The sequence below is a fragment of the Lipophrys pholis genome (assembly GCF_963383615.2).
Source record: "Lipophrys pholis genome assembly, chromosome: 23".
Taxonomy (NCBI): Eukaryota; Metazoa; Chordata; class Actinopteri; order Blenniiformes; family Blenniidae; genus Lipophrys; species Lipophrys pholis.
In genome coordinates this window covers 2,932,165-2,948,170 of record NC_137645.1, presented here as the reverse complement: position 1 = coordinate 2,948,170, position 16,006 = coordinate 2,932,165, and the positions used below count along the sequence as shown (strand labels likewise).

Sequence of the window (16,006 nt, the reverse complement as noted above, 5' to 3'; positions counted from 1 at the left end):
TTGATGCTTTGCATAAATTAGTATGGACTTAACATGCCAACACTAAGCAAAGCATCATGTTAATATTAATTAATGACTTGTTTTCCTATAATGTTGATGGGGATTGAAGTGAAGAAATGTCAAATTTTATAGAAATAAAAGCCATAGTTTCACATCTGGGGCCATTTACAGTAGTTTGTTTTTAGTTTGCCTTTGTTCCAGATACATTTATTTAGGCAGGAATCAACAAATTTATATCTTTCATTTTAGCTGTATCATTCAAACGTATGGAAATGTAGCATGCAATTTCAAGAAATACACGATATTATAGTGGGTATTTCTTTATTATTCATTTCGCTTTTTAAAAGAAGTGATTTTTTTTTTTATCAATAAAAAACTGTGCAGAACAACTCGGAACATAAAAATGTAAATGTTATTTATCAAATGAGGCTTATCTGGAATACAATAATGAGTTTTTAGCATTTTTTGTGTGAATGAATTGGACTCTAAGCATCATATCAAGTATTTATTTTCTCATTTTTAAGTTGTATATTCAGTTATAGGATGTGTTTTTTTATGCTGATAGCACTGATTAAATCTATATTTTGTTGCTTAAAATAGTATAATTCAAAGTTATTATTGATGAAAGTTTTCATTTGGGCCATGTTAGCATATTTCTAATAAAACTACTAACCAAAAATATGAATATTATATATCATAGTGGGTCTATCTGGTTTATAATATTTAGTTTTAACAATTGTTTGTGTGCATAAATTAGCCCGTAGCCACAAATAGGGCTTTAATTAGCATCGCTATCCCATGTTGCTGGAACATAAGACTGCCACAGTGTTCATGTTAGGCCGGGAAGTTAATGTATAGTTCATAGAATTATAAACCTTTTGTGTGATAAAATATAGTAGGTTGGTCAGGCTTATAATACTGCTTTTTTTGTTGAGGTTTTAGTTGTGAATTAGTACGTAGGCAGCACGCTGACTGGGCTATAATTAGCATTTATCAGGGTGCCACGATGGCCCATTTGACAGCTAAACTGCATTTTATAGAAAATGTAAGTTGTATACTTATTCAAGTGGTATTTGTTGTATTGATATTGTTTTTCTTGAACAGAGTGGCTGTGTTTTGTTTGACTGGTAATGCTTGTAAATATGGAAATATACTCAAGTCAAGTCCTTTATTTATCACGCACAGCAAATATACATTGTATAATGTGCAATAGAATGCTTTAAGTACATGTTCCACATCAAAACACGTGTTTCTTATTGGATAGAAGGATATGAATGTAAATTTAGAACACAAATAATAATGATAAAGAAAATTAAGGCACACGAAGTAGCATATAGCAGCTTTATATAATGATATTTCGCTCATTAGCATTTATTATTTCGAAGCTTCAGGAGTAGTTAGCACTGAAATGAAGAGAGAAAAGAGATAAGCGAGAGGAGGACTTTCCATCGCATATCGGTGAACCTGGGGGCTCTAGAGTATGCTCGTGTTTTTAAAAGCAGGCTCAAAACCTTCCTTTTTAACCACTTTTTCCCTGTCATTGGCTCTTAGAAATGTATTTATATTTTTGATAGATATGTACAATAGCAGAGTCTATTTTTTTGTTTGTTTGTTTTTAACATGATGTGTACAAATAAAGTTTAATTTGATCTCGGGGCCCTTAGGGTATTTCCGGTCGCGTTCGGGGCCCTTCCGGGGCCCTTCGGGTACTTCCGGGAACTTTCGGGGGCGTTCGGGTCCCAGCGGCTCCCAGCGGCGGGGGATAATTGATCAGACTGGGTGTGAATGGCTGCTCGCGGGCAGCCAATGGCAGCGCACCGGATGCGAGATATCCGCTGCAACAACAAGCGCTCTGTTCCCCCCTTCAGCTTGACGCCATTTACAGCCCAAATCCCGACCTCCTCTCCGGAAAGGGAGAAAAAAACACACACACACACACGGAGGGGGGTGGAAAGTCCGGAGCTTTGCGGATAAAACACACCGAAAGAAAAAAGTACTCGCGAGCCGCTCGCGTTTCTGTTCTTGCCTCGCTCTCCTCGGCTCTGAGCGCGTCGCGTCGTCCCGCACAAACTCTGGATTTGTAAAAAAAAAAAAGTGCGCACAGTTGGTGGACTTTAATGGATTTTACCGACGGCTTCCCGGACTGAGCGGCCGCTGCAAACGGAGCCGCGGAGAGTCTCCGAAGTTTTGGATTTATTTCAGCGACACGGGAGCGAAAGTGTGGAAAAGCACGGTGAGTGTTTGGAGCTGCACGCACTCGCTCTCTCTGCACTTTCTGGCACTTTTTCACAACTTTACACGCTGTTTCTGTTTTCCTTGATAAAAGTGTTTTTATTTTCTCCCCGTGCAGTACTGACAGGTGGATTCTGTAAAATGAGAAGTGACTCATTTAATTATTGTTTTATTCGGAAGAGTTCGAGTTGGCACATGTATGTGCGTGCGCGCACGCGCGCACACGCGTCGCTCACACACTCCCCACAGTGTAGATCCGGCCTGTCACTCATAAATCAGAAGCTTTGTGACTGATCTAAATTGTAGTAATCAGGCCGCTTTACCTGCCAGAACTTTCCCACAACACCCAACAACAGGCTCCAGAACCCGAGTGTGCCTGCAAGAAAGAGGCTCATGCATCTAAAAGACCCCCCCCCCCCCCCCACACACACACACACACACTCCACAGGGGGCTTTGTCATACTCCAAACTTTTATCTTGTCACTCATCTTCCTTTCAGCCGTGCAACAATGTGAGATGTGTCAGAATGGGGAAGGTTGCTGCTGCAGGCCATTTGTCATGCAACAAACAAAAGCCCTTCCTGTATTGCCAAGGGGGAGGGGGGAGGGAGGAGGGGGGGGGGGGGGGGGTCGCTCTCGCCCCCTCCCTTAAAGACTGAGTCTGAAAGCTAATTAGGAAGCACAATTAAGGCTGTCAGTTTATTCAGTTTGGTGGAAACATTAGGAATCGTCTTGTAATCTGCTGCCTGAAGCCGAACCTTCCCATGTGCCAGTTATTAGACTCTTATCGGTCTTGAGGAAAGTGGCCCGACTTCCCACCGCCCCCAATAAAAGCGCAGTAAAAAAAAGCTGAACTTTGGCCGTCGGCAGCAGGGAAATGTGGCGACGTTTAGCACGCTTTAGTCAACTCGATGATATCTGACGTGTAAGTGGTTTCATGTGCGATTAATCTTGTTTGTGAAGTTGCTTAGTCTTTATCAACTCATCCGGAGGATTTAAAGTGCTTCCCCGAAATGTTCGCCATGTTTTTACCTAAACGAGAATTCCGCAGATTTGAAGGCGATTCATAGATGTTAGGATGTCTGGAGGTGAAGCAGATTCCAGTCAGGGTCCCTCAGATCTGAGTTATTGATTTATCAGGAGTTTGCATGTTCTCCCTGAGCCCCCCCCCCACCAACCAGACCGGAGTTTAGAGTCAATACATGACTTTGCTACCTGGTACCAACTCGCTCATCCTGCAGTCAACACTAAACCTTAATCTGTGTGATCACACACATCCCTTTGTCTTCTCAACACCTGTATTTTGTTGGGCCTTGTTTCCATGGCGATGCCTTCATAGTTATCCCGTTAAGATTTGCATGCCGTCATTTGCATGCTTCCTCATATACGGATATAAATTGTCTTTTTTTTTCCCCTCTCAGGACTTCAGATGAGTCCCCTGCCAGCCAGAGTGGCCCTTCAGTCCCGAGATGGATTCCAGAAGTCAGAGCGACAGCGACGGGGGAGGAGGGCACCGTGGGCATTCGCCTGCGCCGCATGACGAAGGGAGGCAGCAGCTGCGGACCGGCGACGGTCCCACAGATCCTGGGCTCCACAACGGGCAGCTCCGGTCGTCGCCGGTGCTTTCTCTTGATCAGATCCGGATAACCGGGAGCAGTAATGAGTACACAGAAGGGCCCTCGGCGGCCCAGAGGTCGCCCGTCGCGCCGCAGCGGCCGCAGAAGAGCGACTCGGCTCCGCCGCCGGGCCCGAGGACCGGCGGTCAGCAGGAGACCCGGGACGAGAGGCCCACCAACCTCCACAACCTGAATCCATTGACTCAGCATGGAGACGCGGCGGAGTCGCCGCAGAGCAGCGTCAGGAGCAGCCTGGGCAGCGGCGGCTCGGTCCAGAGGCTCCTCGCCGGCGAGCAGATAATCAGAACTCAGCCAAAACGCTGCGAGCAGAACCTGGAGGAGCTCAAGCCCCTGAGCGACGGCTGCAGGCCGGTGGCGGCGGTGCCGGGCAGCGGCGCCCCCAAAGGCCCACACATCCACTCCAGCCGCTGCGAGGACTGCGGCCGCTGCCAGTGCCCGGAGTGCCGCCGCCCCCGCTCGCTGCCCTCCTGCTGGACGTGCGGCCGGCGCTGCGTGTGCTCGGCGCAGAGCGCCGTGGAGTACGGCACGTGCGTGTGCTGCGTCAAGGGGCTCTTCTACCACTGCTCCAGCGACGACGAGGACACGTGCGCCGACAAGCCCTTCTCGTGCACGCAGTCGCACTGCTGCGTCCGCTGGACCGCCGTCACCCTCCTGTCGCTCGCCTTCCCCTGCGTCCTGTGCTACCTCCCCGCCAAGGGCTGCGTGGCCGCCTGCCAGCGCTGCTACGACCGGCTCGCGCGGCCGGGCTGCCGCTGCGAGAACTCCGACCCGGTTCGCCGCGAGGACGCCGGCGGCAAGCCCACGTAGACGCAAGAGACTCCCGACTGAACGTAGACGTGTAGCCGCGTAGCTTTGAATTAGGTAGATTCCTCTCGAGGATCCTAAAAACCTCGGCGAGAGAAGCAGACGTGTACTAAAGGCACTGGAGGTGCGTTCACTCACTTTAGTCTAACTTGAAAGGTAAACCAAAACAAGCGCTCCACGTTTCGAGGTATGAAGACACATTCAACTACTGGTTTTTCTTTTGTTTTGTTTTTTTGCCCTGCAGAGTAATCTAATCCCTCAAGTGCCCGACCCCGTCACTGCCACGAGAGTCCAAAAGCATAGCCTTGTTTTTATTTTAACATTCAATACGACTTATATGCTAAGACTCCTTGTTACTAACTGTATGTAAAGTAGTAAAGGGTTTGTACATTAGATACAGAGCTCCACAGATGTTTTATTTTTGTACATATAATACTTCAACTGTGAATTTTTTTTTTTTTTCTTCTTCCTGCCACACCAGAGGCGCCTTTTGATAAATCAGTCAAATTCCTTCACACGATGTTTGTACATTCACTGGAATGTCTCTCAATCATTTTTATGTAATTTACAGAGGAAAGATCGTGATCCCTTCTGCTTGTAAATTGTACAGTGACCTTATATGAAAAATTTATTTTCTAATTCCAGCATTGCTTAGTGTAAAGTTAAAACAAATCTATATTTATTTGAAGGTTTATTATTTTATAATGAGACAAATATTTATTTTGAGAAAGCATGGGTAATGTTCTGTAGTCACTGCAGATTGGAGCGTCGAGGCTGGAGGAATAGTTCACTTTGGATTAGGAGACAAATATATTAACGTTTGAAAATTAAACAACCTTGAAGTCTGACCTCGTTTCTCCGTTCTTTTTTTTTTTTTTTTTCTCTGCGACCGCTTTGGGACTTCACACAGGAGGGTAATCTGGATACTTCTCGGATTGTGTTTAATTGCATGTCGGCACGAAAATCTCTTCTCCCCCCTTCTTTCTTTCTTTCCTCTCTCTCACGGCTCTGGCGTTGTTTACAGAGATCAGAGGAGGAAACAAGGACGCATTAATGCTCACCTCCGGCTCTCATTACGAAGAAAACATCTGGCTGTTCCCGAGCCGCGTGCAGAGGAATGTTATCATCACCCCCCCCCCACCTCCTTTTTTTCCTTATAAATCAAGCGCGCCACTTGTGTTCCTGCAAATGTGCCTTAGCGTAAGCCTGTTATTACACTCTGGCGTGGCTTCAGGTTTGTTTCATCCTCGGGATCCTGCAGATACTAGAACCCCCCTCTCCTTCTCCTTCTCCTTCTTCTTCTCCTCCTTTTTTTTTGTAATCAAAGGTTGGTTGAGGAATTCCTGGGTTTTGAATGTCCCTGCAGGCGAAACATAAGCCCGAAACATAAAGCCCCCTGACACTTGTTGACAGCACGCGGACGTGTTTGCAGCACGGTATGCATTCAGAGGCCTGATTGACGTGTCGAGGCCCAACCTGCACTCACTTGTTTTGCCTTCGACTGAAGCAAAAGAGAGGAGAGGAGAGGAAGGGGGGGGGGGGGGGGGGGGTTATTTTACATAATTATCAACTTTCACCTATTTTGCCGAGGTGGCAACGCAACGGGGCAGAATCCCATCGTGGAGAGAAAAGGAGGAGAGACTAGATGTTGTGTTTGGTGGTTGCAGCTCTCTCGCTCCATTGTCTCAGCTGTGAATGAAGGAGGGCGGGTGAGGAAGGAAAGCAGGGAGGAAGAGGGAGCGCAAAGGGTTAAAAGCATCACTTTGAATGACAAAGAGCTAACAGTTTACCCCCGTATTCAGCCCGGCATGCATTCATCCTGTTTTCAATAGTGCGAGGAGGAGGAGGACGGGGAGGACGGGGACGGGGGGCACATTGGCTCCCCAACGCTGCTCTCTGCTACCTGCTCCCTACTTGGTATTCCCATAGCCGCTGGTCCTGTTTCTGGAGGGGGGGTCGGTTGGGTTGAATGGGGGGAATAAGTCCTGTTATGGCGTGCAGTTTGAAAGCGGCTCTAACTAGAAAAGAATCCAGAGTTTAAGGAAACGCCTGATTTTTCTGAGCTTCTTCACCGAAAGCTACGAAACACAAGTGTAGAGAGATTGTTTATCCAACCGGCGCTCGCATGGATTTGGCAGGAGAGAGTAGTAGCAGGGGGACGGAGGGGTGGTGGGGGGCTGTGGGGGGGGGGACGGCCCCCAGAACGGGCTCTCTCTTTGTTGGTTTTAGCCGCTGTGGCCCCCGCGGTTCATGGCGGCTGCGGGGCAGAGCAGCCCATTCACCCTGCTCACCAAGGCAGAACGCGGCACAGGAAGACAGGAAGGAAGCGAGGCTATTCATGGACGCATTGTCTGTCTGTCTGACGGGGCCAGGCTTAAGCAATCAAACAGCGCTGTGAGCCGGGGGGGGGGCGCCGGGGGTCCAGGACTTAACCCTGCAAAAACACCGACTCCCTTATATCAGAATTTAACAATATGTCACCTGTTGGAAGTTTTCCTCAATGACTTTCCATTTGTTGACCTGACGTTCACACAAAGTGGAAAACTCAAAGTGTTGCGTTTTGGGTGTTTTGTTTTCACAGCCGCAACTGGCAGCCACTGAAAATGCAACTTTTCCAAAACGGTCCGTGGAAACGGGAGAAGACACAACTTTTTGAAGTAGTTCCTGCTCTGTCTCCATGGAAACGAGAGAAATCACAACATTTTTGATGCTGCCATTGCTCACGCACACAACAGCTGTATAACGAGTCGTCGTGCTCCTGCTCAGTCGAGGGACGATAAGTGTCATGACTCCAGTAAATATTCTCGGTAATAACAGCTCGCCACGTTGCATACCAACTACATAAGTTTCAGCATTTCTGCCGTTTCCATGCAAATGGGAATCGTTTTCAAAATATTTCTGTGTCGCGGAAAACGATGCGATTCTCCTTGAAACATGTGAGCGAGGCCTCAGTGGGGCATGTTGTCGTCTCATCAGTAGCGGTCTCTTTAAGGTGCAAATCAAACAAATTATATCTCCATGTTGTTTTGTACTTAGACAAATGTCCACAGATTGAAAAGATGAAAGTTTGCGATGGAATCAACAGGTGTTGGAGACGAGCCACAGACCGGAGGTTTCAAAAAGAAACCATCTGCGCCGGTGTAGAGGTTTTCTCAGAAGCTGAACTTTTCTCTTGTGTTTTCCGATGTGGGTGGCAGACAGACCCACACATCTCGAACTCAACTCGACTGTGGTTTTTAACTTTCCACTGCATTCTCAGCAAGACTCCAGTCATGTCGCGTCACTCACTTTCATCCACGTTTCTTTTTGTCCCCGTAAAGGGGCCAAACAGGTGATATTGACTTGTTGCAGATGAGCAAAAAGGAAAAGCATTCAGCCTCCACAGCTTTGCAAGGTGAATTACAGAGCACGCCAAAACTCTAAGCCTTATGTAACTCAGTTCCACCTCAGTGACAGCCGAACTACTGTTATGCCTTAAGCAGGAAGATTACAGCGGCCAGCAAGGCAAACAGAGGGAGCAGGAGACACAGCGGAGTGTGCATCTGTCAGAGAAGTTTAGTGGGTGTGCAGCCAGAAGACGGCGCGCAGGCTGCAGACAAGTTGAAAACGGCAAGAAGCCGGACCTGCGGGGTGTGCATGAGCGCTAATGCTGATGTGTGCGTGTGTGTGTGTGTGTGTGTGTGTGTGTGTGTGTGTGTGTGTGTGTGTGTGTGTGTGTGTGTGTGTGTGTGTGTGTGTGTGTGTGTGTGTGTGTGTGTGTGTGTGTGTGTGTGTGTGTGTGTGTGTGTGTGTGTGTGTGTGTGTGTGTGTGTGTGTGTGTGTGTGTGGATCCTCCAGCGTAATCAAGTCTCTCGCCCAGACAATGAAGCCCTCCTGGAGGCCTCGGTCTAATAGCAGCACTTAACTTCAATCCACCACAGGAAGTTGGCTCATCTGCACGCGTACACACACAAACGCAGAGAGACGGCCCGTTGCTGACAGCCAGTGGATATTTGTTGGCGACACCGTGGCTGCAAGGCTCTTTACAGCTTAGCGGCCAATTGTTGCTCACCCAGATACGCACGCGCACACACACACACACACACACACACTAAGAGCTTAGGGCTTCAGTTGTTATCCTGAAAGGCAATCCTGATCCCCCTGCTACACAGTAGGACAGACACACATAAAAAGAGGAATTAGTGCGGTCTGACAGCTCACTATACTGCAGCGCATTAAGTGTGTGGATGTGTGCGACGGTGGCAATTATGGCTTGTGTTTGGGGAAGGCGCACGGCGCGCTCATGTGGGTGCATGCGTGCGATGGCGGACAGACTTAGCATTATATAGTAGCCTTTTGCGCCCTGGGAAGAGCGTCCCGGCCGTCTGCAGTCGTCGGTGTCACCAGTCGGGGCTCATTATATTAGTTTTACATGGAAACTCTTTGATTGGCTTGTGTCTCTGCTGTACTTTGGTTCCTCACACCTGTTGGCAGCTTCCCACCTTCAAAATGCTCCAGTAGCTTGTCGCTAACTCGCTCTTTAGCCGTCAGTCTCCTGTCACTGAGTGTCAAACATCAAAAAGTAGTCGGATGCACTGAATTCATTCTGTTGAATGTTATGAAAAGATAGGAAGTGGAAATGCTTGATCCAATCCTGTCGGCTTTTGACTGAAACAATTTGTCGATCCAAGCGTAAAATAACACCAGAACGTCCTAAGAACTGTAATATGAAGTATGTTTGAGTGAATAACTTTACTCACATGTTACAGAAAACAGCTCAAACTCTTCTAAACAACATTAACTGATTAACCCGGGGGTGTCGGACACATTCTGATTGTTGACCTCAGAAGACTGAACACGTGACGTCAGCAGAGAGGAACAACTGTGGCTTTCTACTGAACCGATAAACAACGCTAGACAAATATAAGCAAATGTTCTGTACTTCCATATGTTGTTTTCGCCCAATTTGCAAACAAGCTTCCCCGTTTTCACCGACGACATGTAACCCTCCGCCTGAATAGTGCCATTGATGTTATTCAAATTAAAGCACAAGGAGGTGGAGAGAGGCCCTTTGCAAGTCAAATCTGGGAACTAAACTGTTGGGAAATAAAAAAAATAATAAAAAAATGACACAAACACATTCACCCACCGATGAACAAAGTCTGTTGGAAAACATCAGAGTTCAACAGAGTCGCTCTGTGATACGTCTGCACGCCGTCGAACAAACGGGGAAAACATACAATCACGCTGTGTTCCGTTCACCTCCATTAAACACACGCCGACCCCTTCCTTATGGGTCAAACTAGATGTGTCAGCTCCGTCTCGGAGGTGAAAAGACTGTAACTAAAATAATTGCAACCCTCAAATGTGTCATTATGTCTGAAGCTGAAGAAAGCCCTCGAGCATTTCCTTCAAACTTGAACAATTATAGACTCTTTCAACTGCTCCAAACCCAAAATAGATGGAAGAAGTTACTTTTCAGTGTGTATTTTTTGAAACGCAATTTTTCAACCGTGGTGTTTTAGCTGAAAGCCAAAGTGCATCGTGACGGAAGACCCAGGAAGAGTGGTCGTCGTCGTCTCGTTACAAACGACACTATAAAAGTACATGAACGTCTCAGGTATTTTGTTTGAAGTTACTTCTTCCTGGAGGCCTTGTTGCTTCTGATCTGACAGCAGGAAGACACACCAAACCATCAAAGGGGAACAGTCTCAGACTTTTTATATCCAAACTTGGCACATTTAATAAATACAAATCATAAAACATGTCATCTAACACAGTTCTTCTATTGTTTATATCATTTTATATAAATAACTTTCTTCTGACTTATTCCTCCTGATCAAGTCACTGATCTACAAGAGCAAAATGGACCAAAACAGAAAAGAAGAAGAAACTGAAGGAGTTAGTTTTTTTTCACATTCCCGTCTTGAGCAGAGCCTCCATAAGCTGCCTTCAGCTCCAAGCTGCTCTTGGACCTGCTGGGGTATCGATGGGCAGGATGAGCGTTTATAGCCCAGCCGCTCTAGTGTTTGTCGGTATTACCGTCAGAGCTCGGTGGAAGTCAAACCGCATATCGTTTGCTTTGAAATGAACAACTGTGAAGTGTTAACCACAAACTGCGTGCCTGTACACGCTGCACAGGAAGAAGGGCCCATGCTTTGCACAGGCGCCCATCTATTTTGGACCGGCTTGTGAAAACCTGAGGTAGTTTAGTTTACAAGCTGCAGAACCTTAAAAGCACCACAACAGCCAGATTTGCCGTGTGTGTCGTGCTCTTTGTTTAAGAAATGGGGCACGGACCTCTCCGCTCCCTCTCCGCTGCAGGAAATTGATCTCTTGAGTCTGTCAGGCAGCTATGAGAGCGCTGCAAGCCACGGGGTCTAGTTACCACTCACAGGTGCGGCACACTGACAAGCTGATGATGACAGCCGAGCCCGAGACAAGGTGTGTGTGTGTGTGTGTGTGTGTGTGTGTGTGTGTGTGTGTGTGTGTGTGTGTGTGTGTGTGTGTGTGTGTGTGTGTGTGTGTGTGTGTGTGTGTGTGTGTGTGTGTGTGTGTGTGTGTGTGTGTGTGTGTGTGTGTGTGTGTGTGTGTGTGTGTGTGTGTGTGTGTGTGTGTCCATTATGTGCACACCAGAGCGTGTGTTTCCCCAGCCCGAAGACAGAAATTTGTCAATGGGTGCAGAGATTGCCGGCATACCTGAGATTCTTTCAGATTCCAAACAACCAGTGACAAGACAGACACAGGAGAGAGGTAGAGGTAGAGGTAGAGGGGATGCTCTCTGCCAAAGCTCTCCACTCCACAACAAGCACAGGTGCAATATTTCACAAGATAAAGGCTCCTCTGTTCGGCGCAGCATGCTGCTGTGCTGCCATGATATATGGAGAGCAGTTGAAGCAGCCTTGGTATGCCAGAGTGTAAAAACAAGGGACGGGTTGCTTTAAATCATCAGGAGCTCGTCACTTCCCAGTGTGAATTATGATCAGACTGATTTGATGGTTCCTCTCATATAAACTACGTCTGTCCCGACACATTGCCATCGTGTCCTGATGGGTGGAAAGACGGTTCAAATGGCCCGCTTGTGGATTGTTGTATCGGCCATCACATTTTGGCTTCAGTAGGAATTCTTGCTTTTTTAAAAAAATAAAGACAAGCTGGTTGGATTCTTCATTTTTCAGTGTTGAGATTGGACGTGTAGCTTTTCATGATGTCCATCATGTTTGACTTGCTCACTCTTGTTCTCATTTTTGGATTGACTGGAAGGTGTTAACCTATGAGAGAACACTTTTTCCACCCTCGAGCCATCCCTCCATCCAGCCAACCATATCAGTACCCGTCATGTACTGTGTGAGTGTCACCAATTTATGTGCAAGTTACTAAATGCAGTCGCAAAATGGTTAAGGCCTCCATAGTTCTAGTCAGAAGAGGTTGAGGGGTTTTCTGGAACATGGAAGTAAAGTTCTAGACTCAGGCCCCGTTTACACGACAACGAATACCAGTGTATCCGCAAAACTTTCTTCACTTTTGGGGCGTCTGTTTACACGGCACCAGTGTGCAGATCCACTGTATCTGCAAAGTTTTTAATCCGGCTCCCAAGGTTGAAAGTTTATTTCACGGCGCTAATCCCTCCTGCAGAGACTGATGGAGGCTCCAGAGCCTGTTACTCACTCCTGAGAGCATCCGATCCGTCATCAGTCCATGCGGATGTCGGGTTCTCTCCATTTTCTTCACGTTTATAGTGTATTGTTCTCTGCACACACGTCTGTGTAGCTTCATTACAAAATCAAGCAACAGCGCCCTCCTGTGGCCCGGCATACTAACTACATCGTTGTCTCTGTGTCCGCTGCTGCAGTGTAAACGCACTCTTTTTTTTTTTTTTAGCCTATTAGGTGTTGTCACATGAAACGTTGTCGTGTAAACAGGGCCTCAGACATACCTCATACTACAGCTCTTGGTTGGTTTTGGTGTTTGTTTGATCCAATGTTTCTGTAGCTGCACTTGGATCTCCTGCTACGAGTTGTTGACGTTGTCGGGTTAATTGTCACTCTTGATTTTGCTTCGTGTTTCAAGGAATCTCAAAGCAACTGAATCAGCTCAGTTAAGTGGTCTTGGAAGACCCTTTACTCCTGATCCAAGAAGCTTCATACGTCTCAGAATACATATTATGTGCCAAACTTTTGAGCGTTATCTGCATATAGCTTGATATCTGCATGAAGTTTTGCTTTTGGGAGTGATGATCAGTCAGCCCTGCGAACAGGAACTTCCCACCTTGATGCTCAAAGCTGTTTCCACTAATAAAAGCTTCAATGTAAAAGCGACTCACATAGTCATGTTTTTGTAATTCCAATTAATGCATCTGGCTTTGATAATTGCCAGTACATTAGGGCAGTTTAGAAAAAGCAGACTCAGTGTTTAGAGAGCTTACTGTATATGTTCCATGTGTGCAGGTCGCTGAAGGCCCCCGAGACAGAGATTGCCTCATTGCTGGGACCCCAAAGTCAGAGAAAACAAGACGCACACTTAACATGTCATTTCACAGCGAGGCGTCTTAAGAAGCGGCGCTGCAGCTGGCCCGACGCCAAGAGCAACAGAATTCCTCCGGCTCGGAATGCCTGCTTGATTAATATAGAAAACAGAGTCTCACTTGAGCTCATTTGGTGTAGAAGTGTGGCACTTTCCTGCTAGTTAAGTTGCCCATCAAAATAACGAGGCGAGGACTGAGCGTTTCAGGCTCCAAGCACTCCAACTAATGAATTACCGCAATCAGCTTAGAGGGTCTTTCGGCATCTTTTTTGGCACCGGACAATGAGAGCGAGTGCTCATATTAAATCAACTTTTCGTCGCATAAAAGTGCAAAGCCACGTGTCCACGGCTCCTCCAACCAGCAGCTTTACTTTCCCCCTGCATCAACCTTTAGAGGCTCGTCGTGGACACAGGTGATGCATAGATGTGGGAATCTTTGTGTTTATGTGTGTTTACCCAAAGCGGAAGTTCCTGCGGTGAGACGGCCCTAAGCTGAACACCCACACACACACACACACACACACACACACACACACACACACACACACACACACACACACACACACACACACACACACACACACACACACACAGCAGTGGAAAAGCCCTGGAAAACAGCTTCCTGTGGTCACCTGCGCTCAATGACCCTGAAGAAAGAGACCCTTACAAACCAAAAACTCTTTCTCTCGCGCTGCTGCACAAGCTGCACCACTCAAGCTGTTGACATGCTTATAGCCATTCATTAACGGGCAAAGTGGATAAATGGGGACCACAGAAACCCTGGCCATCCTTTAAATCTTACCGACATCTTCAAATAAGCATTTAAATATCGCTTACTTCTTTCCAAATCTAATTAAAACACAACTCGGGAGCAATGGCTTGAGGTGACAATGGGGCCGATTCATGACGCGCCACAGTAGCGCCCTTCTGTTCAGCAAAATCTGCATGACATTGCTACACGCTGCCGATCTCCGAATCAGATTACATAAGTTTCCCTTTTCGGCACCGAGCGCAGCCAATGAAATCATCATGCCTACTTGGGCTTTGCTTATTTAGCAGTGTTGGGTGGACTATTGGGTGTCCACGCCTGTGGGCAGCTTGAGTGGCTGCATTCAAGACAGGAAGCCGGAGCAGTTGTGTGATGAATTCTGTGTGTTTTATGGGAGGAGTCTGGAAATTTTCACATCCTCGGGGAGAAAATTCAGCCTTCAGACTTGTTTTTTTGGTTGTGCGATGAGCTCCACACACGTAGTGATGAAACGAGTGTGTGTGCTCAAACGCTGACAAGTTTTTGAACTATTTCTATATGGCAACCTAGTTTATTGCTGGTTGGCATCACGCATCACAGAACTTTTTTATTGTGGTATTTTCAATAGTTTACAGTTGGATTTAGACCAGCACTCAGGATTGTCTTTTGGTTTCAAACAATTCCTCGATGTGACTCAATGTGTCATGTCTTCCATAAGTCCTTTACTTATACTCCCAAATTTAAGGCATCTAACACTTTTCTTTTAAATGTCTCCCTCGTCTTTAGCTTTTATTCATACCTTGATACGTCCGGAACAAGAGACCGCAAAGCAGCCCTGCTGTATGATGATACCTCCACCGTGCTTTACAGTGATGGTAATCAGTAATCAATCGGCACATAAGCAAATAGATTGACAACAATAAATTAACATTTACATTGTACGATTAACTGCACGCATACACCATTGCTGTCTGAAGGTGAAGCTTTTCTGAAACAAAAACGTCCCACCAAGATGGTTTGATGGTGGAACTTGGGCCGCGTTGAGTGTTTGACATTGGTCACGTGCTCGCCGCCCCCTCCCTCGTCCTCGCCGCCCACACAGTCACCAGCATTCATCCCGTGTTATTGACCCCAAACTGTACAAGATGCATAAAAGACTCCAGCAGCTTCAGAAGCAGTTTGGCCGTCACACGCTGTCAACAATGACGAGAGCTGCCGGCGGACGCTCTGCCAAGCGGCGTTCCTGCCAACTCTGGGTCAAGCGCCCGCCGCTGAGAGCGTGCTGTGTCTGCGCCGGCTTCTCCTCGTAACATCTGGATTATCTGATGCCTGCGAGGCGTGGGCAGGAGCCACCGTGCACGGCGAGTGTCCATCAAAAGTATTGGCTCCGTCCTCAAACTTAGTGGAATTAGGATAAAGAATGCTACAGGGGCAATTAAAGTTTCATTGAGTTATTCTTCAGGATCTAAGCGTTTCCTCGGAGCTCCTCCAGTTCCTCTCCCACCTTGAAGTGTGAGAACAACAGCATTGGCAAAAATTGAAGCACAGGCGTTGACACGAAAGCCGTCTGGCGTCGTTTGTTTCCGCCGTCCCTCCGGGGAGCAGCGGCAGTGTCACTTTGCAGCCAGAAAGACGAGCGAGGACAACCTGTGTTGTTCTCTGAAAACAAACAACGAGCATAAAGTCTGATGTACTGTTTTACACCGAGAGGCGGTAAAGCTTCTCAGAGTGCCACAGAACGACACCGGGGGCGAGTTCTCATGGTCTCCACCTAACTCAACAAGTCAAACCCAATCGTTTGGTGTAACGTTGACTTCAACTGTGGCAGCTGGTCTTCATTTAGTCTGTTTCAACCTGCCTGGTTAGGTTTTAATCTCATGTAATCAGCATCATCACATTTTTGTTTAGGAACCGTTTATCCAACAACCTTTCAAGTCCAAAGACATCGTTTTTACAAAAAGGAGTTGGAGTGTTTTCAAGAAATTGGCTGCGAGGCCATTAGTCTTTTAAAGGCCATGGAAATGTCCCACTGTGGAGTTTTTATTAGTTTATATGTTGAAAATATTTTTTCACACATTTTCTCT

General features: G+C 46.9%; 1 protein-coding gene across 1 annotated transcript; it reads left to right on the top strand.

Moving 5' to 3' along the window:
- The first annotated feature begins 1,834 nt into the window (after window positions 1-1,834).
- On the top strand, window positions 1,835-5,520 carry spry2 (sprouty RTK signaling antagonist 2). The gene is made up of 2 exons (XM_080493074.1): window positions 1,835-2,233; window positions 3,653-5,520. Exon 2 carries the CDS (start codon window positions 3,701-3,703, stop codon window positions 4,673-4,675), a length of 975 nt encoding a protein of 324 aa, XP_080349200.1. The 5' UTR covers window positions 1,835-2,233; window positions 3,653-3,700; the 3' UTR covers window positions 4,676-5,520.
- The last annotated feature ends 10,486 nt before the right edge of the window (window positions 5,521-16,006 follow it).